Source organism: Apaloderma vittatum, unplaced genomic scaffold (assembly GCF_000703405.1).
Source record: "Apaloderma vittatum isolate BGI_N311 unplaced genomic scaffold, ASM70340v1 scaffold5666, whole genome shotgun sequence".
Classification (NCBI taxonomy): Eukaryota; Metazoa; Chordata; class Aves; order Trogoniformes; family Trogonidae; genus Apaloderma; species Apaloderma vittatum.
In genome coordinates this window covers 4,832-27,696 of record NW_009721120.1, presented here as the reverse complement: position 1 = coordinate 27,696, position 22,865 = coordinate 4,832, and the positions used below count along the sequence as shown (strand labels likewise).

The 22,865-nt window shown below is 37.6% G+C and overlaps 1 protein-coding gene across 1 annotated transcript in view; it reads left to right on the top strand.

Moving 5' to 3' along the window:
* Positions 1 to 21,212, top strand: part of LOC104275316 (protein PTHB1-like) — a gene marked incomplete at its 3' end in the record, with an annotated part of 34,670 nt that extends 13,458 nt beyond the window's left edge. Inside the window, exons 5-8 of the mRNA XM_009871239.1 lie at positions 14,748 to 14,922; positions 18,144 to 18,228; positions 19,894 to 20,077; positions 21,083 to 21,212. Coding sequence (XP_009869541.1) covers positions 14,748 to 14,922; positions 18,144 to 18,228; positions 19,894 to 20,077; positions 21,083 to 21,212 — 574 coding nt within the window. The remainder of the gene's footprint in view (positions 1 to 14,747; positions 14,923 to 18,143; positions 18,229 to 19,893; positions 20,078 to 21,082) is intronic.
* Positions 21,213 to 22,865: the final 1,653 nt, after the last annotated feature.

Genomic DNA, 22,865 nt, shown 5'->3' with positions numbered 1-22,865 from the left:
CTAGAAAACACAAAAGCACTTTCTGAAAACCTGTGTAGCTGAAAGTGTTTCATTGGTGAAAACAAAATGTATTTTGTTGGTTGTAGAACTTTAGCAAAAATGTGAAATGAACTTGACTTTCAGCAAAAGTGTTGTGGGAGCAAGGGTATGGGAAACAACAAGGAAATCCCTTCCATGTTTAGCTAAAATCCTAAACAAGGCTAATGGAAATGTTTAAAAAATATGAATGGAAAAAACCTACAAGGATGAAAAATATAAATCAAGCATGGTATAGGCAGAGTTAGTTGAGACTTGCATACAACTTTAAACATCTGTGGCAAAAGCAAGTATTATAATACAGAACTTTGCATTTCTTTGCTGCTTTAACTTTGTATTTGTTCCTTGCTGTCTCTAAACACAGGTGCTAAAATGAAACTATTAAGTGATATAAGATCAACTAATTTTATATTAAACCTCCCTGCATTGTTCTCTCAGACTTTAGAAAATTTTTAAGTCATTGCCTTGTGTTATACAGAATGCATATAATTGCTTTACATATTTCTGAACTTTTCCTCATTATCTTAGTTGAATTTGTCCTGCAAAGTAAGTTGAATTTGTCCTGCAGTGCTCCGATTCTAGCATATGAGGGTTTTTTTCAGAAAGGACGATTCATGATTTTATTGTGACTTAGTAGTGCTGAACACTGGTTTTCAACCAAGTGAACGTTTAACCTAGCCACAAAATATGACAGCCTTTAGTACTGAACAGATTGTACTGTCTTCATATTTTACTTCAGATATAAAATTTAAAGAACTTGAGGTGGCTCGCTCTGCTCTTGATTTAATTTGGAAAAGCATACACTTTTATGATTTGTATTGCACCCTTATCTATGGTGAGTACTCAACTCTAAAAAAATTTTACTTTATATAAATCGATTTCATCACCTAATTTTTATAATGTCAGGTTATACTATTATGGCGTCATGCAATTATGCCACCAGATTGCTGTGGTAACAATTATATGAAGTGATGTTTGCTGATAGCTTACAATATCTTTTCACACATGTCCTTCTGGGTCTTTTTAAGATACTTGAGTCAAATACCAAGTTCTTTGATAAGATTATGTTAAAGAATCAGCAAAGCTCTCTCCTTACTACCCTATCAAAGAATGTGATTAAATTTTTTGTTTACAGTTCCACCAAAATCATGTAGGTCTAGTTCTTTTAATTAAATTAATGCTGAACTGGATCTGTTCTAGCTGTGCAGGAATTTTGGTTTACCAATTTATCAGTGTTAACTTCAATTATATGAAATAACAGCAGTGAACTGTCCTCATGTGGTAATATTATAACTTCTTATGGATGGGTAATAATTCAGAGATAGTCAAGATAATTATCAACTGCTTATTTAAGAATCTCATGACTCTCTATGTTAGTACAGTAGATTTGCAGGAAATTGGCATTAAGTAAAAGTCATTTTTGACTCAGCTCAAATAAATACATATTACTTCATATCTAGTTTTTATAGCCTTTTTCTAATATTAGATAATTAGTGCTGGAATCATCTTAATTTTGTACCTACAACATATAGAAATAAGTTCTGTCCCATGCCTTGACTTTGTCATGTTGAGTGTATTTAGACATGGTGTATTGTCCTGCCCTTAGAGAAATCTGAGACACACTAACTTGAAACATCTCTCCTGTTCCTACATTACAACTCATCTAGCTTATAGCCCTTAGTCTAAGTCCTTCTGTATCTTGAGAGAGTCAATATACTGCTTGTGTGACTGTTCTTGAAAAGAGAGACTGGATAATGTGAAGCCTGCTTATAAGGAATGATGCTCTTACGTTGCTAGTGCCTTGAAAAAGCGTGCACATCAACCCACGATTTCCTTCTTTGCTTTTTTTGCCTTGTCAGACATGACATATGTTTGAGGAAAGTATATGCAATAAATTTCTGCTGAGATGATAGCAAGAATGGAGAAGTGCTTTAAAATAAAAACAAGCTCACTGTTACTTGAAGCTTAGGTAGCTTTATAATTTACCACATAAATTTCCTGTGGCCAGTTATGCATTAGAATGAGTGGTGGGCAAGATAGCAGCTCATATATGGACAAGCAACAGTGTGTAAGGGGTGAATACTAAACTTGACTGCATGGAGGACTGGTATATTAAATGCAGGTTTCCTCAACCACTGTCTGAAGCGCTTAGGCAATGTGTGAATGAGCACAGGCTGCAACAGGAGGATGGATGACCTTTCCAGGTGAGGGTTGAGTTCTGTGGTTGTTTGTTGAGGTGGGTGTATGAACACTGTCAACACTTCCATTATCCTTTTCCCATTTAGGTTGAGATTAAGAACTAAAGAAACAGCATATTTATAGCTTGCTAGTGGGAGATGCAAGGTTGCTTTTGGCTTGAATGCTGATTTTATGTAGGGACAGAGAAAAAGCATAGTTTAATAACCTTGTTTTCTTAGTTGCTGAGTTATTTTTGAATGGTGTTCACTTGGAGATAATTTTTTATTTTTATTGGAAAAGCAATATTAATATTTTTGTGCAATTCCACAAAATATACTTGTGTTATCTAATAGTTAAATAATCAATAAATTAATCCTGGTTTTATATAATCTCTTCAAATGAGTTGATAAATGATTTAAAATTGGATCCTTCTAATGTTGCATAGGTTTAGGAATTTATATTTTAATCTGAAGCCTTAGTGCCTTAAGTTGGCTTCCAGAATAGTTCAGATTTATTTTAAGTTGTTCAACGGATACAATACCAATAAAAGGAAATAATAAAACAATAGCAAAGGAATGAAAAAAGAAAATACAGCTTTGACATGAAAAAGTTACAAGCAAAAACTGTGAAAATACCTTGAATCTATCTTTTTCTGAGCAAATGACTTTGAATTCATTTTACTTTTATTATAGCACTGGCCTAGAGGCAAAATGTATTTGAGTGTTACAACAAAGAGGGTGCTACATGAGGAATTTTTTTAATAATGAAATACAGCATACGTGTAAACCAGGCAAACTTGTAACAGGAAAATTTGTAAGAAAGGTAGACTGTGCTTAATTTTTTCACAAGTCAGCAACAGTGAATTTTATTAGGTGTTAGAAAAAAATTATCAGCTGAGTTTTAGGCTGTAAGGTTAAATGATTCTTATGACTACGTTTAAATACAGCAGCAGTATAAATTTGGACTTTTATTGTCTGGTTCTGTTAAGAAGTGTGGTGGTTTGGCCCTGACTGGAGGCCAGGAGCTCACCAAAGCCATGCTATCACTCCCCTTCTTTTTAGATGGACAGGGGAGAGGGAAGATATTACAAGAGACCTGTGGGTTAAGATAAAAGCAGTTGAATATAGCAAAAGCAAACACCACGTGCAGAAGCAAAGCCAAAGATTATTCTCTACTTCCCATGAGCGGGCAAGGTCTGGCCACTTTCCCAGGAAGCAGGGCTCCAGTATGCATAGCGGTTGCTCTGGAGGACAAACACAAATAGCGAATGCCCCCCCACTTCCCTCTTCCTTCTCGCTTTTACATCTGAGCTGACCGTCACATGGTATGGAATACCCCTTTGGTCGGTCTGAGTCAGCTGGCCCGGCTGTGTCCCCTCCCAAGATATTGCCCCCCCCCAGCCTACTGTTGAGGGAATGTTGGAAAACCACAGCCTCGGTGCTGTGTGAGCACTGCTCAGCAGTAGCCAAAACACTGGGGTGCTATCAACACCCTTCAAGCTGCGACTCCAAAAACACAGCACCAAGAGAGCTGCTGTGGGAAGATTAACTCCACCTCCACCTGACCGAATACAATCTCCACCCCTTATTCCATGCCATTTGCATCATGTTTAGGTCTCACATATTTAGACCATCTTTATATCCAACATGCATATTTATACATGTTGATTAACTACTATTCTCCAGTCCTTCAACAGAGAGATGCTTCTCTTCCATTCTATGCTTTTCTTTCGCTGCCTCGGATGTTACTTGGGCCCCATCTGTAGCATTCAGGACAGGAGAAGCAGCACATCCAGCTGCTGGTCACCAACACTGGTTTGGTTTGGGTCACCACTGCATTCTTCTTGTTCCTTATGAAGCCTACTCTTCATCAGTTCAGGTCGTTACTTCCTACAACAAACAACTCGCATACCAGATTACTTTTCCCCCAAGGTTAAATCACCTTGAGGCACACATCGGATTTCCCCATCCTCCTGCATTACCCGCTAAGTACACTCGGGTCCTTGAGCAAAGACAATCCCATGAATGGGTTTGCCTTTCCCCATGGGAGAGCAACCCACAGTGCCTTCCCCAGCCACCTCCCCATGTGCACTATGGGGACCCTGTCTCCTCCTACAGTATGTAGAGGTTGTGTTTGGCAGAACCAGGACGGTTAGCAGATCCTCTAGAGTTAACTAGCCAAATGGCTTCTGCTAAATTTGTATCCCAGTGCTTCCATGTCCCATTACCCAATGCTCTCAGCATAGTCTTTAACAGTCCATTATATCTTTCAGTCTTTCCAGAGGCTTCTGGGTGATAGGGAATGTGATACACTCACTCAATGCCGTGTTTCTTGGCCCAGGAATTTGTGAGATTATTTCGGAAATGAGTCCCGTTGTCTGATTCAATTCTCTCTGGAGTGCCATGTCACCACAAAATTTGCCTTTCTAGGCCTAAGATGGTGTTTTGGGCAGTGGCATGGTTTACAGGGTATGTCTCAAGCCAACCAGTCATTCCTTCTACCATATTGAATACGTAGCACTTGTTTTGGTGTGTTTGTGGCAGCAGTCCAATATAGTCAATTTACCAGGCCTCACCATAATGAAAACCCAGCCACCACCCTCTGCTCCAGGGAGATTTTGCTCTTGTGGCTCACTTGATTGCAGCATATATCTCACATTCATGAGTGATCTGTGTAAGGGCCTCCATGGTCAGGTCCACCCCTCGATGATGAGCCCATCTGTATGTAGCATCTCTCCCTAGAGGTCCTGATGTTTCATGAGCCCATCAAGCTACAAATAGCTCACCCTTACGTTCCCAGTCCAGGTCCACCTGAGCTATTTCAATTTTTACAGCCTTGTCTACTTGTTCATTATTTCGATATTCTTCAGTGACGCGGCTTTTGGGCACGTGAGCATCTACATGATGTACCTTCATGTTTTCTACTCGAGTAGCAATGCCTTGCCACAATGCAGCCACCCAGATGGGTTTACCCCTGCGCTGCCAACTGATCTTCTTCCACTGCTGTAACCACCCCCATAGGGCATTAGCCACCATCCAGGAATCAGTGTAGAGTACTGGCTGCTTTTCTCATTCAGCAATCATCAGGGCTGACTGGATGGCTTTCACCTCTGCAAATTTACTTGACTCCCCTTCTCCTTCAGGGACCTCCACAACTTGTCATGTGGGACTCCACACAGCAGCTTTTGACCTCCAATGTTCCCTATCACACGGCAGGACCCATCAGTAAACAAAGCATAACATCGTTCATTCTCTGGTAGTTCATTATATGGTGGTGCCTCTTGGGCATGAACCACCTTCTCAGGCACTGCCCCAAAATCTCTGCCTTCTTGCCACTCCATGATCTCTTCCAGGATTCCTGGGTGGTTGGATTTTGCCAGTTGAGCTCGTTGTGTAGCACTAGTTGCATGATCTGTAGAGGGGATATTCCCCCTGAACATCCCATGCAACACAGGCAGCTGGGGCGCCAAGAGGAGGGATGCTTCGTAACAACCACTTCTGAAGCAGCTCGAATTCCCTCATATGCTGCCAGAATCTCCTTCTCGGATGGGGTGTAGCTGGCTTCTGATCCTCTGTATCCCCTGCTCCAAAATGCTAATGGTCAACCTTGAGTTTCTCCTGGTGTTTTTTTGCCAGAGACTCCATGTAAGACCATACTCTCCAGCTGCAGTATAAAGTATATTTTGCACTGATGGTCCTGTCCGGATAGGCCCAAGTGCCACTGCACGGGCTATTTCCTGTTTAATCTGCTCGAAGGCTTGTTGTTGTTCATGGCCTCTTGTATTCTTGGCATAGACTACCTCAGGAGAGGGTACTTCAAGGGCCTAAAGGGCTACTGACGGGCTTTTGGTGTGGCTACAGTGACTACAGAGAAGATCAAACTACCCTGCCCGGCATCTCAGAAGATCCCTTCATTGTAGGACTGATGCAAGTTGAAGAACAACTTTGATTTATTGGCTAGTTCTGTTAAGGAGCAGAATGTTTAACTGTTACTGTCCTGTTAAATTGCTTTTGGTTAAGGACAGATTATTTGAAAGGCATGGTCTTTGTGAGTTTTTTTGATGGAATAGATCTGCTGATGACTTCTTCCAAATGACTTCTCATGTAACTTTGGAAATCTGTTAGAGTTGCTAATGTTTTTGTTACAATTATTTATATTTTAATTTTAATTTTTACTTTTACTTTTTAATTATTTTTATTTTCTATATTTTTATTTTTGATAGAGTTAGAACCTCTTCTCTAAATTGAACGTGAGAAGGGAAAAATAATAAAGGGAAATGTTCTCTCAATCTCTTACCATCCATTGCCTTTTGCCTTCCTCTACTTCTCTAAATAGTCCTGAGTAGCCTAACTGAAGTAAAAACCTTCGCTGCCTTCAGTATACTGGAATTTTGTTAAATTATCAATTGCTAAATATGTATCACTTAATCTGCATTTTGTTTAAATGAAGCACTGTAATTAGAATGAAGCAAGCCCAGCTGTAGAAATGCATAACTTTGGGAGCAGTTGTATATGTGAGTGAAAGACTTTTTTTTCAAAATTGCAATAGATTTTGTGATACTTTTCTAATTTTGTTTGTTGGAGTATGGTGCCCAAATGTGTGCAGTCATTGTGCACTGGTAGTATAACATGTTTTGTATTTTGCATGTGGGGTTACAGATCCTGCAGTACTCTTGCCAAGAATCAGCGAGTGCCAAGCAGAACAATAATTACCTCATATGTTTTTAATAGTGCGTGTATATTAATAATGACCCAAGCTTGCATTTGTCTTTTTGGTGACATATTGTTGACTCGTATTTAATTCATCATCCTACTCTAATCCCCAGATTCTTCTTCTTAGTGCTATTGCCTGCCATTCTCTGGTTTCCTGTGAGACAATTGTCTGAGATCATATCAGATGTTTTACTTAAGTTTAGAGATGCTGTCTCCAAAGTTTAGAAATGCAATATATATTATTACCCTGTCTAATAAATAGTTTGGCATGATGAATTTTCTGTTACTTCAAACCTATGTACAGCTTTATTATTTACATATGTACTTTCTTATTAAATGTTCCAGCATTTCATGTGGTTGCGTTTGTCTATCAGATTTGTTTATTGCCCCATATTTTTTCATCCATAAGAATGCAGTTTTAGTTTCTGACTATGTAGTTTCTTTTGTCTTTTCAAAGTGTCTTTCAGAAATGTGTGTATGTAGCTTTGGTTTATTTTTCTAGTGTCTATCTGTGACTACTCAGTTACAGAAAAGTATCTAACCTATAGAAATTTATTTGGAAGGTCACCCAACTCTTGTTAGTTGCTTTTCCTAGAGGAGAGAAACGTATCTTGTGTCACGAAGGCACCCAGAGAATCAGACAGGGCTGCTACAAAAAGTCAAAGTTTATTCTAACCCAAAAAGCACCACACACTCCGACAAAGTATATTGCAGATTCAGATGCAAGTTGGGAATTACTACACAACTGGATTTAGCAATTTGTGACTATTCCTCTAGAAATACGACCAAAACCATGCACACACTCACTCAAAGGGGGGAAAACCTCTCCCTTAAGGGTACCCAGCAAATCACTTGCCCGGGGTGGGACAAGGGCTCTCTCAAGGATATATACAGAAGTCCTGCTCACCAGTGGGGGCAGTGGATGCTCTCAGTCCTGGGAAGTTTCCTTGGGTGCATCCTAATCCAAGGAGAGCAGGGGTCCCGGACTGCAGTCCCACTGCTCTCAGGGGGACTGACTCAGATCTCAGATTGGCTCTCTGGCGGGACACCGTTTATACCCGAGTCGAGTCTGGCTGTGGACAATTTCTAGTTAGCTCGGGAGCCAGTGCACAGAAGACATGGTAAACAAAGTCATCAGGCCTCAGTGGCCGTCCTTGCCAGGTCCCTGGAGCAGTCCTGTTGTCAGGTGTTGTGCAGGGCCTTTTGTCAGGCAGGGTTCAACTGCCACTCTTGTGGCAACTGCCAATCTTGTGTAGGCTATGATACTGCATCCTAATTGTACTTTGGATTATTAGGTCTGGTACAAATCATTCTTACTAGAAATCATTCTAGGATGTCATTCAAGAGAGATTTTCTTGGAGATTTTTGGAGGTGGTGAGTAAGTGCAAGTGTTTTCAAGGACAGAAAAGTGCAAAGCAAAGGCCATGAATACAGTTTGCCAGTATCAAAAGTGAGAGGGAACAAACTAGCCAGAGAAGATAAAAATCGGTGAAAATGTGTCAAGGTAATCTTCAGATTCATGAGGAGAATTCTAACTTTGTGACATCTAGTTAGTGCTGATCACAGTCACAATTTGTTCTTGTCCTTGTTGATAGGTTTCTCCCTGGGAAACTTGGAGAGCTGTGCATATATTGATGAATAAGATTACATTAATCATAGTTTTTGCTAAGTAGCAGAGCCTCTGCCTACTGGAGGTTTAAGGGCTGATGCTGAACAATGCTGTCACTCAAAGTGGTAAACTTTTAGGGGAAAATGGAGAATTCTGAAGGGTTTAAAAAAGCAATCCATCACAAAAAAAAAAGTGTAGTAGACCAAATGAGTTACTAGATTCAAAATTCAGTTTTTAAATAAAACTATTCTGTAACTTTACCATGCATTGCTATAGTTGTTCTGTTGAACCTTATATAAGATCAGATCAAATGACAGTGTTTGTAACTTAAAGAAATAATGCTGCAGCCTTGCTAAACTTGTGCATTCTTGCATGTGACTGAGTCTGATTCTGAGCATGTTTTAATAAAGATAAACATGAATAACCCCCACAATATATAAAATGACTATAGAGAATAAAAAGGACAAGGAAGGATTATGGCAGAAATAAAATGTATGGAGCTGCTCTTTATTATGGTGATTGAAAATGTGTCATCTAGCTAACCTGCAAAAGCATGAAAATAATATCTTGCAAAGTTAGTGGCAAGAAACAGACTTTAAGGAAAAAGATTTCAACAATTTTCTCGTGCACAGCTATTTCTTTTTCCAAGACCCACTCTATTTATCTTTTCTGTAATTAATCTGCTGTATTGAAAAGAGAACAACCTTGTGTGATACTACTTTCACAGCTGCCTGAACATTTTTCTTGAGCTTATTTCTTGCACTAGATAGATAGAAACATCCACTTCTGAATGCGGGAAAAATTCATCACTTATCGAGAAGGTTGTAGTGAGCAAATTTTAATACTATAGTCTGTGCAGCGGAGGAAACTTTACCTCTCGTGTTTACATAGTGCCAAATACCAGGTTTCTTTCAGTAGGAACTTTTGTGCACTGGGTGTTGCAGTTATGATATTTTCAGATCTCTATATTGCATGTTAGGGTGTTTTTGTGCTCCTTTGAACCACGATAGTGTTTTTCCCAAGGGTCCTTCCACCACGTCAGGTCAATATGAAGTTTAAAAGGATCATTCCCAAGTTGTATATGTCATCTTCTGTGGGAAGAATTGTATCAAGAATAAAGGTGTATATCACAGTTCTCTAAAGGACTGATTACGTGAGTCAGGGCTGTTTGGCCTTTGGAGTTACTCTAACAGTTCAAGAGTCCCTTTCCATCCAAAATCCTCCTTATGCTTTATGGCAGGCAGAAATCTGCAAGAGGTTAGCTAGAGAGAATACAGTATGATGGCTGAGAGGAGCAAAAGCAACTCAGACTGTGAGCGTTATGGTGTCTTGACCAGGGAGGCTTCTGACAGAATGAGCTGTTGCAGAGAGCCCTAACCCCAACCTCATCACTTGTGCTGGGACTTGTGAACGTGTTTTACTGCGATACTTGAATATCTGGAAGGGGTTAGAAAATTAATTAAAGCTAATATCAGTAGAATTCTCATAAACTCCTATGCACTTCTCTGTTTTGATTTCCTTCCTGTTGGATTGTTTTTTCAATTCCAGCAGAAAAGCACTTAGTCTCAGCTGGAACATATGTACATTTCGTGCATTGTTTGGGATGGGTACCTGTGTTAGCATTGAGTGATGCAGGGCTTTTCCTCTTCATGCTTTTCCTCTTCATGCATGTTCAGGGTGTTGCACTGCCTTGGCAGTACTGTCAGGTTCTCTGGCCTGGAATGAATGACTGCGGCTGAAGTCCTGAGCTTTGATCCCTCCTGCAGTAATGCAATGAGCAGCCACCAGACCACCAAGCTAGGCAATTCAGTTCTTTCTGAATGTACGTTGACACATGCTTCCTGCTTTGGGTTAGGGAAGTAACCTAAGATTTGCCTTTTACTAGGCATACATTGTTTTAAGAACCACCCGACATACTTCCAAATGCTTTTTCCATTAGTCAGAATTGATTCCTAAAGTGCTTTTCTCACAGTTGACCCAGATTTGTTTTCCTTTGGGAGCTACATGCAGCAGCAAGTTGAATTCTCTAAAATGAGTTTGAATGGGAGGAGACTTTGTTCCTTATGCTGGGGGGAATTTTGAGGGGCAGATTTTAATGATGAAGGAAAAGGAAAACATATTTGCTTTTTACAAATCAGGACCTTAATTTCTGTTCCAGTGTGTGGGAATACAGTGTGTACATTTTTCCACTGGTCAATGCACTGTGGATTTATTTTTTCTTTTATCATATTAGAAAAGCATTTCCCATGTATCATTAAAGGGCTCTTAGGTTCCTGGGTGTCTTATAAATGCCAGTTTATAATTTCGTTTCATTGACACTTCCTTCCACAAAAGGCTTTTAGCTGTAGCTTTTGATTACCACTGAAGGCGGTACAAGTTATCTCTGCCCAGGTCTCCCTAAAATCTGTAACTTTATGAAGCTTTTTTTTGTTTTCTAATTTATCCTGTTTGATGCTGTCGTTTTCTTTGCATGATTTCACATCATGCTCAGGCCTTGTGATTACATAATGTAATTTTTATCAAAATGATTTGGTGCTAGAGGAGAGGCTCAGAGTAGAGGAAATCATTAACACGCACAGAACTTGAGCCCCAAAATGGGTTTAAGTAGAAGCTTATTTCAAAGAGCTACCACCTGTCTCTCATTTTGGCTTTGCATTAGCTCTAAAAATACGTAGTCGTTTAAAAGTGTGACGTAAATATATTCATATCATGCTAGAATAGCAAAACTACGAAACAACAGTAGCTGGACTTGTGCTTAAAAGTAACACGTTCTGGCTGAGGGACGTTGCTTTTGAGACACAAGCTGCTGAAACTATGTAGAGTACACTAAATGATTCCATCTGATCTCCAGAAAACACTATGAGTTGTATTTTCACTTATAAATATGTCACTGCTAAAGCCAACTGGCTGCAGTAAGCTTTTTCAGGACGTTTCTGGCTGAGTTTTTGGAAGACTGCATTTCTTAAAGTGAAACATAAAAACTGTATTCACTAGCTACACATTAAAAACAAATGGCCAAAGGAAATAAGTTGCCCTATAAAAAGCTGGGAAATAAGAGTTCATACACAATTTAATTTTCTTTAATTATGCTTTACATGTAATAGATCAAATAAGTGGGGCTTGATTCACTAGTGCAAGCTAACTTCAAAATCTGGAAGTTAGTGAGTAGGAACAACTCATGTGATGAGCAAAGCGGCAGGTATATTAAGAAGTGATGCTGTGCTCTTGCGGCAAAAAGAGTGATTACTGATTCAGTCTGAGGTGCCTTCTATCTGTTTCTTTAGACAATATGGTTCAGTACTGCAGTGTGCTTGCTGATCACTGGAGTGCTCAAAAGAACTTGTCATATTATGTAATGTCTCATTCAATCACAGCACTACTGTTAAAACAGGAGATATTTTAGTAGCAATATTTGTGTGTGATTAGGGATTGTAAATGTTGAATGCTTCCATGTCTGATACGCTCCATTGAACAGCGATCTGCCTAGTCTTTGTTGGAATGTCAGTGTGTTTGTGGAATCCTTTTTTGTTGCCCTCTGCATCCTTTGCCCGATTGAACTCATCTGGGCTTGCTTTTCTAAGCCCATCCCTGAATGATTATACAGTATCTCTATATTCCTCCTAGCTCACCTGCCTCTGCTTCTGCCTCTTTTACACTTTGTTTTTATGTCAGTGTAGTCCAGAAATCCTGGTTTATTCTCCTAAGTGTCTTGCTGCTTGCCTTTGTATATTTTAAGAGGAAATGTACTAGTTATGCACATTTAAGTGGTGTCTATTTGTATACTCTAGAATGTTTCTAATTTTATAACCAGTAAAGTCTAAGATGGAATAGAAATCCTAGAGCCTACCCGGTGCAGAAAATCCTAGGAAAATCATAGCACAGGAAATACTTTTGGAGATCTATGTCAAACCCATAATTCTCTCAAAAAGTATTGCATTTAGCCATGGGAAACATTTCTTCATTGACTTTTGCTGTTAACAGAGGTAAAGAGTTATGTATGACTTTAATCTGAACATGGAAGAGGAAACATTTAAAATGTTTCAAGTTTTCAGTGTAGTGATACTACTTCAGAATGTTGTAGGTTAAACTTGTGAGATTTAAATCATCAGATTGAATTTCCCAGTGACAAGTGGTCACTGGTTTAATGAGCTGCTATACAAATGATATATTTAAATTTTCTCACTAGCAGTAGCAGAAAAAAACCCCAAAGATATATTGGTTTAACTTCAGTATCATGCAGAATCTCAGTCTGCCTACTTCTGAACAGTACTTTAATGATTTCCATGTTGAATTGCTTTTCTGCAACATGTTAGTTGATTAGTATGGATTCTGACATTTTTCAGTTTAGGAACTTGAGTTTTTGTGGTTTGATAAGGTTGAATAAAATAATTTTTCATATTTTAATGTATTTATTTTTCCATTGGAAATGCTATTACTACCTTGCAAAGCAAAATTTTAAATGTTAGACGTTGTTAGTTAAAGTTTTCCCTAAAAATGTATATACTTTAGAAGGTGAGAAAACCAACAAACGTCTGCTAAATAAGAATGACTTTTGACATTTTCAGAAAAGATCTAGGTAGAACATAAAGGAAGAAACAGGTGTTACACTGTTGAAATTTTTTTTCAGTTTTATCTATATAATCAGTGGTGTGAAGGATTGAAATATATTAGGGGGCCAGTTAGCTCAGTCAGTTGAGCGTGGCGCTAACAACGCGTAGGTCACTATGATATTAATTCTTTCATGGGAGACCGAAAGATTCAACTTTGCCTCTTCCAAATGAACAACTTGAATTGCACTTTCAAATGTCCTTCCTATCAAATGGTTGATATTGGTGACAGGGTTTATAGAACATGCAGTGAGTTATATACAGAATCTGTAAAGAAGGATAGTAGAACCTGATTCCTAGAAAATGGGAAAATCTGAAAAAGGGATGAGGAAGGGCGAGTGCAAAGGACCCAGCTGCTTTACCTTCCTTTCCCCCAGCCCCATTCTTTTACCAGAAGCTGAATTTCTATTGTATGTTTTAATCACAAGAACAAGCAACGTACTGCTGACCTGTTATGCTACTATTTATTTTCAAGTATTTAAAGTTTTTATGAAGAATCACAATGGAGATGAACAGTATTCCACATTTGAACAGAACTTCACATTTGTTGTTTTTTGAGATATTATCTTTATTTAGTTGATTTTTGTTTTACTTCACCTTCCTATGTTAGAGAACAGCTCTTAAAGGATTGAGGATGAAGCTTACTGAACAGACAATTTGCTTGGGTCGTCCATGCATATAGAATAATTCTGCAGACACAACAAGAGTATTATAATGGAGGCGAATAAACATTTGGAATTTACAAGTTGTTTTTGCAAGATAGAGGCTTATCTCTGAATTCAGGGGATTACTTCTGTTAACTTCAGAAGGTGTTGCTCTTATTGGTGTAGCTCTCTTTGAAAGCAAAATGTTGTTTCTTTGAATTGTTACCCTTTCGTATGGATTGCAAACTGCGTAATTAGCTTCTGATCTCAGAAGTTTTCCAAGTGAAACTTTGAATTCGATTAGTGTACTTGAGGCATGAGAAGTCATGTCTTAAGTCATGTCTTGAGGCTGAGGAATAATAGATGAGGCTTGAAGTAATTTAATCCAAGCTGAACGTTTTTAGTTTAGTCTTGTTGGTAACACAGAGTAGGCCTGTTTAGGTTTTTAAAGGCTGAAAATGTGAATCTGAAGTGTGGAAAACATTACCATTGTATTGTTTTCACAACAATACATATTTGTAGGACTTTCTATTAGGTTCCTTAAGTAGACTTGAAAGAGTAAATAGATTATTTTTAAACTACAGACTGTGAGTTACAGAGGTGTTTAAGAACTGGAATAATTTGGGGTTTTGGGATTATTGAAACCTTTCTTTAAGCTGAAATTTCAATAGTTATAGCTTCAGGAATTTTTGTTTGAAATGAAATATCTAACTCTTTTTAGCTCTTAATATATTCTGAATATTCTGCAAAAAACCTAGTTTGTTTATTTTAGTAAGTAAGCTTTTATTGAGGTTGGAATATTTAGTGTTTTTTCTATTATGCTTGTGTAAAGTAAAATGAATCTTATTTTTGTTAGGATTACTTATGAGTACAATTTTAATATACTAGCAATTTTAGGATTAAAACTATGTAAGTAACATTGCTTTGTTTCCTTTATATTTCTCTCTTTTGCTTTCCGTAGGACGAGATTTGATATGCATACAGTCCATGGATGGGATGCTCATGTTGTTTGAACAGGAAAGCTATGCTTTTGGCCGTTTTTTACCTGGTTTTCTTCTGCCTGGTCCCTTGACTTACAGCTCTCGGACAGATTCTTTCATTACAGTGTCTTCTTGTCGACAAGTTGAGAGTTACAAGTATGTGTTCGTGTTCAGTAATTAAAGCATATTTTGGTGCTATCATTTAGTATGTAAACAAATCTAAAGTAATCATGTCTAATTTTTATTGCATTTGCCAATGTTGTATCACAAAACAGGTGATAGGTAGTTGCAAGAAAGAAAAGAAATTATGGAAACATAGAATCATAGAACCGTTTTGTCTGGAAGAGACTTTCAAGATCATTGCCTCCAATCGTTTCCTAGTCCTATCAACACCACTAAACGATGTCCTTCATGTCCTTCAAGGCAACATCTACCCTTCTCTTAAACACCTCCAGGGATGGTGACTCAACCACCTCCCTGGGCAGACTGTTCCAATGCCAAATAAAGTATTGTATGTTGTTGAGTGATTACTGTCTCTGTACAGTCATAGAAGAAAGCATACTGTGTATCCCTAGGACTTTATGGTCCTTTCTTATTTGTATAAATGTATTAAGGTTACTAGCTTATCAAGACACATGATGTTGTCCTGCAAGTGCCATTTTTTTCCTGCAGTTCAGTCTAATCTTTGCTTTTAGTGTTGTCTGCAATATACTGATTGAGCAAGATGTTCCTTCCAGTTGTTTAAACATGAATTTTACTTTGATGCAAATAGCATTAGTCTGAATCTGTTCAGTTTTCAGAAGGTATTGGAGACAGGACTTTGACTTCTATGGTCATAGCAACTTCTCAAAGGAATGTGAGTTGCTCTGGGGAGAGATTGAATCTACCTGACAAAGTGGCAGAGGAGGCTTGTTAACCTCCTTGACTGCTAGACTGAGGGATACGTGCTAAATCCAGCATGTAAATGATGATGTGTATAAGGGTCAAGTGGACCAAGGGGGACGTTTTCATAGTAGCTTGCAGGAAGTGGGATGAGTGGGAATCCATATTAATTGTGTATTTACAAAACCCTCCAGTCTTGGCAACAAAGAGGAGGAATTAGACGTTGTATGTGCAGTTAGCGATGTGACAGAGTAGTTTGCATGACTAAGGTCCTGTAATTGATGACTCCAGGCTCTTCAGGAAGAAAAGACAGACAAGGTGGGATTTGTGTTACCACAGAGGAACAGCTTCAATATTTGGAGCTCTCATGGAACCACCATGTAGAGAATTTATGAAGCATCTGTCTGTTTAGAATCGGATGCTTGAGGAAGGGGTCATTGTGGTGGATGTCTGCTATGAAGCCATTTTTAAACAAGGAGTTTGCTAATTGTTCTCATGGTAGAACTAATGTCTGCTGGGAGGACAGCATAATTGACTTAAGCAGTGTGGAAGGTTTCTGAGGTACATTAGGGAAAAGTTGAAGCAAGTACTTGACAGCCTGGCTAGGGAAGATGCTTTGCTGAATCTTTAACTTGGAGAAGTAATAGTTAGCGTGTGCCATTGAGATGCTGGCTGCAGTTAGCATGTGCGGTTGAGATGCTGGCTGCACTGACTGTGAAATAATAAGGATTAAGATCCTGAGAGAAGTGAGGAAGATAAGTGGTGGAATGAAGAGTGTAGTTTTCAAGAGAACAAATGTGAGATTGCCCAAGAACTGGTAGGCAGGATCTGTGAGAGGTTGCCCTGAAGGGCAAAGGAGGTCAGGAGAACTGGTGAGTCTTCATGGATAACCTTCTCAAAGACCAAGAACATTTCGATGTGCAAGAAAATAAGAAGTAGCAGAAGACAGCTTGACTGGACAGATAGCTCCTGACTGAGTTCTGGCTGAAAAAAGGAAATGTGTGAGATAGAAGTTCATATGGACTAGTAAGGAGGAATATCATCGTGTGGGCATGCAGGGGATGAGATTGAGAAGATATAAGCTTGGTTAAAACTTCTACTAGCAGAGGGTCTGAAGAACAAGGACTTCCGCAGATAACTTGTGTACAAAGGTTGATACAGGGAATTTACCCACTACTGAACAGACTGAGCAACTTGAACAAAGGTGTGAAAAGACTAAGGAACTTAATGGTTGTTTTACCTCAGATTTTTCCATTAAAACTGACAAGGTCTGCTCTTAAGCTTTTTGAATCTCTGCCTGGCAGAAAATTGGGGTGAGGTGGTGTTTGGGGCAGAGCTACTATCCATGACTGAAAAAGCAGAACTTAAAAATGAATGAAAAGTGACAGGGCTGTCAGGCGTGTGGAGCAGTAATTGTCCACAGTTCTAACTAGCAGCTAAAGATGGGTGATGTTCCTCAAGAGCTGATAGCGGAGCCAGTATTTCTTTAATTTCTTTCCTGGGCAATAGGTCTGAATGCACGTCCTGAAATTTGAGGATGGTGCCAAATTGTAGGGTAGGATTACTGTTCACAGGAATCTCATCAAGCTGGAGGAATGGTCTGACAAGTACCTTAAGGATTTTTTCAGAGGTAGTCGTATTAAAGAAAATAAGAAAGCCACTTTTTCTAGGTTACGCCTTGGGAATCTAATCCAGGCAATGTTTATCTAACACAATGCTTTGTCACAATGCTTGGTCTGTCATCTGAATTTCTCAAGCAATACTCTTTATTATGCTGCTTAAGCTCGATCAGTTGTTTTTTAGATTCTCGATATTGCGTGAGTAGATTATAGATATTACATATTGTTTTCTCAATACAGGAGAATATATATGTGCTGCAAGTAAAAGTAATTTATTATAAAATTCATATTTTTCCTGAGAAATAAATTAGAATAGAAAGTAATAAAAAATCCCACGAACTGACAAATCTTCCATCATTTGCTAGTATGGCAGTTTACTGTTATCTCTTGAATTAGAACCACTCGGTTTACAAAATGGATGTGCTTGAGGGTGTAACTATTAGATATAGCAGATTGTACTTTGGAGTAGTTTAGGAGTTTTTTAAAAAGCTGAAGAGCAAAAAAGATTTTTTTTATTAGAATCCTGTTTTCACAAATTGAAAATGCTTCTGCTTCTGTCTGTGGTCTAAATTTCTGTCCTCTAATATATTCAGCAGTTGAATTTATTTTAACACCAGATAAAATATGAATAGAAATGTTTGTCTTAATTTCTGGCTTTGCACTTAGCTGTTATCCTACAGTGTTATTTTTCTTAACATCTTTGCTGATGATGGATGTGGTGCAGCAGGCTTTCTAACAATCCTTTTAGACTATGTTTTTACTGTGTGTATATATACACTCACAACATAATTATATTTTATTTTTTTATTTAATGTAAGAGTATTAACTACAAAGACATATTTTATTTTTTTTACTTTTTAAAACTTTCTATAACAGATACCAAGTGCTGGCGTTTGCAACAGATGCTGATGAAAGACAAGAAACAGAGCAGCAAAAACATAGTTCTGGAAAAAGACTTGCGGTAAAACCTATTTATTTTATATTCGCTAAGTAACGAATGGAAACATTGTCTGCTGACAAAAGACTTGATCCAATTGCCATTAAAGGCAATGGAAAGACTCCAGTAGATTTCTATTAAAATTTCTTTGGGCCTTGGTTGTTAAAGTTGGGCCTTGAAACTCACTGTTGTTCTAAGGAGGAAAAAAAAAAGAGAAAAAGAAAGAACTGTGTACTGGAAGTAACTATTTCTAGGGCAGTCTTTGTAATACAGAACTTAAACTATAGTAAAATATGTACACCTGAAGCATTGCTAATGTTTTTTATTAAAGTCTACTTGTCACTTTGTATTGGACTTAGAAAATTAATCTCATTCTGCTTGGGGAATCCTTTGTACTTGGAGAAAATTCAGCAGTGAAAAATGTTTCTGTAAATAGCAGTATCCTGGTCCCTTTTTGTCAAAATCCTATGGATTCAGTGGTCTCCAGGAGGTCCCTGTGAATAAGTTGTTTAATATTTGAGCTGCTTCCTGTTAAAAGGAAGAGAATTTAATTCTCTGTGGTCCTGCAGTAGAATTTGTATGCTAAATACACTGTGTAAAATGCTAGATTCAGTGTATTTCAGGTATGACAGTAAAATACTGAGAGAACATCTTCCTTCCAGTGGCTAATTGTAGAATTTTTTTCAAACTGTCAGTCAGAATCTGTCAGTTTGAATCCTATGTCTTGAGTTAGAAGGCATAATTTTTAAATAAGAAAGTTGGAAGCTTCATCAGATATGCTGCAAGTTAAATACTTTTTTAAAATCTGAAATGAGAAGCATATGTGGAGACAAATGTAATAAGCCTGACTTTTTTCCCTTTGATTTGTAAGATGGCACTTCCAGATTCATATATCAGATATGCCAGTATGTTCGCTATCATACTCTATGTTCTTTAAGCAAAATGATGGATGCTGTTTGTATAGGAAGTGCTGATAGTTGAACTTCAATATTTTTTTACTTCAGAAATTGTGAACTTGTGTTTAACAAGCTTGGCAGCAGTCAAAAGCAATTTTTGCATAGTTGAAAGTTATCAGAGGAGCTGAAATGTATCAATAAGCAGTACTATTGTTTAAAGATGTAAGGCAAGGCACGATTTGGAAGTAGTTGGACAAGTAGGCAAGCTAAGCTGTGCATAAACATCCTTCAGACTCAAGGGTGCACGTTAGTGACTGCAAGCAAGAAAATTGGCTTACACACCTAAAACTTTGTCTGTTTTTCCATTTACATGAATTGGTAGAGTAAGTGATCACCTTTTGCTCTCTAACTTTGCCCTTAATATCTAAGGCCATGTACAGAGGCAGATTTAAATGATTCTAGTACTCTGTTCTTGGATTTAATAGTTAAAGAATAAAACATTTTCATTTTCAGAGGGATATGTATTTTAAAATTTAAATATAATGAAGTGAACTGTGTAGACATCAATTCATAACTATTTCAAAAAGTAGATGTTTTTGCTGCTTTACTCACAATAAGGAAAGTTACCAACTACCTTCAAAACAAGAGGATAACTTCAAAAAAAGGCCTTGGTTTTGCTTTTCTGTCTGTGTTAATGATACTCATATAACTTGATGGGTCCTGAGCCTTCTAAGTTTTGTCTTTAATATGCAGTTGTCAGCTGATGTCTGGATCGTGTGTTTTTCTTTTGAAGGTGGATTGGGTTTTAAACATTGGAGAGCAAGCACTGGATATATGCGTTGTCTCCTTTAATCAGGCAGTTTCTTCTGTTTTTGTGCTTGGTGAAAGAAACTTCTTTTGCCTTAAGGACAATGGGCAAATTCGATTCATGAAAAAGCTTGATTACAGTCCGAGTTGCTTCATTCCTTACTGTTCAGGTTTGTAAGAAGAAAATTCAACTTTAACTTGGTTAATTTTGTAGCTAAGATTTTACTTTTTTTCTGAATAAATATATTTTTCTGAATAAGCTGTTTATTTGTAGAAAATCTGTGGAATCAGAGCTATCTTTTTGAAGGAAGCAGGTTTATTTTCAAATGTTACTTAATGAAAAGTGTCATAATTTTAAAAATCTAAATAGATATTATCTCATCACCAAATTGAAGAACTTTTCTAGTGTTAGAGTAAGTTAGCCCAGGCTACCAAAGCAACAACATGGAAGAATGAGAGATTTTGGAAGCATAAACTAATGTTTGAGGACCTGCTGTCATATATCGATAGTTTTAAAAAAATTAAAATCATAATATTTTAGGTGATGAAATTAACTTATAACATTGCGTGGAAGCAGCTTGGTTGGATACCACCACGGAAGTACAGATTTTAATACCTATTCTATATGTTTCAAAAACTATCCAATAAATTTTTGATACCATATCTTATTTTAGAATTACAAAATAATTTTAGACTTTATAAAGATGTTCTTAACAATCTTCACTTTTTATACTTTCTGATTTACATTATTCTACAAATAAACCTAGAGTCAGTATTGCATGAACCTATAATCAGTATCCACAAATCAGTGAAATAATGAAGAGTAGCTGATATTGAGCAAATGTGTATTTTGTCATATCTATCCTGGCATGCCAACATGGCAATTATGAGTCTTTGTTATGTTTTAAATTACCAAACGTGGCTGGTGAGAACCTTGCAAAGTTGTGGCATGTGTTGTGTGGTATGCAATTGAAGTTGGTACTCATAATTAATCACATATGTCCTTGGTTATTGTCAAAATAACCTTAATAAATTTTGACACTTTAATTATATTAAATTCATTTATAGCAAGTCATGCCTTAAAAGGAAAAGTAGTGTAATGCTATAGGCCTCAAAGAAGAGTACTGGCTTTTGAAAAATCTTTCATCTTAAACCTGTTTTCTTATCTTTAACAGTGAAAGAAGGAACAATAAACACTCTAATTGGGAACCATAGTAAAACGTTGAATGTTTATCAAGATGTTACACTGAAATGGGCCACTCAACTTCCCCACATTCCTGTATCAGTGAAAGTAGCGAATTTACAGTAAGTAACTTGTTAAAGTTTACTTTTCACAACTGGGAAATTAATCTGAAAAATTTGCTTCAAGATCCTATCAAACTGCTCCGAGGTATGTAACAAAAAGGTGACCCGTAAAAGGAAAGTTCAAAGTTTTTTTCTTTGTTTTGTAAAACGTTTGTTTCATTAATGGGCATACTGTTAATTTTAGAAGAGTACTAGAATTGCTGTACTCTGCTTTAGATTTTCTGTTTGTCTTTAGCGAAAGTAGAACCTGGGGTCTCACATACAGTGGAGTAGTGTCTTCTTTAAAAGAATGAAAAGTGAAGCTTTGCAATCTGGTAAGATGCTTCCTTAAGACAGGAAAGTAAGGAATCTCACTGAAAATCTGTTCTTCATTAAGCATTTGAGAGCATATGAATTCCAGAGATGATTTGTTGGACCAGATTATTAAACTCCAATGTTAAACTGTAGAAATTGAGGAACTATTTAAATTGCTAAGGATTGCACTGCAACAGACCAAAACTTTTGGCAAAATACACATAAGGTCAGGTAAAAAGTGGTTGGGTTGGGGGATGCAGTGTAGAGAAATCATGACATATTGATAACTTCTGTGGAGCCTGTCACTGAAATAAGCAAACAACAGAAAAGTTCTGTTGGTGTTTTTATAATCCAGTTTATGCCTGTACTGTGTGCCACCAGTACTGTGGCGGGTGCTGGCTGCCCAGTACCTGTGACCATATGGGATGCAGCAGGAGTGTCCTTGTCAGGCAGATGTACTTCTGATCGCCAGCAGGCTTGTGGCAGCTGTGCCAATGTATGCCGGATTGTTGCAGAATTGATCAAAAATTGTGCATTCTATCTTGTAACAAATGAACATGTGACATCTGACTGACTAGCTTTACTGACTTGTGCGAAGTAATCTGAGGGATGTTTGTGTTTTGCTACTAATGGTTACCTAATGATTTTTTAGTAATTTATAATTTAAAATTTTTTTATACTTTCTGGAGAGAGTTGTGCTGGCTTTCATCCAACAGGTCTTACAAGTGAAATGTAATGAATAATCTCAGTGGGCCCGTTAGTATAAACTGGAAGTTACTTATGCAGGATATGGCAGTACAGCTTTTCAAGTTTGGCAAAAAATATTTGTGTTGGAAAAAATTTGAATAAGACATTGATTTTTGCAATAGCAGATTGCATTTTGTACACACAGCTATTTGTTTGGAAACTCATATAACTGAACCGTCTGTTTCAGTAACGCCCCTAAGAAGTTTATGCAGATTCTGCCTTCTTCCATGTGAACTTTAGCACTCAGTAGTTTGAGCTTTGAGAATTTTGAGACACTACTACTTTTTTCCAGATCGTTTTGCTAGTTAGATTCAGAATTCCCACAGGCCTGATAATGCTAGGGTTTGGTTAGGGGTTTATTCTGTAGAGGATGGAGAGATGGCAATCTAGTTATACAAATTTCTTTATACAGGTACTGATAAATGAAGGAAGCCTGTGTGTGTAGACCTAATGGCCTGAAAAGCAGGAAAAAGTCTGGGATATACGTGTTTCACAGCTATGCTTCTGTCTCTTTAAAAGTATGCAGTATGCTTTTACTTCTTTCTGACATTAAAAATAAAGATGAGTTAAACAGCAAAACTGTAGTAAAGCTTTTAGAGGTAGTAATTTGCC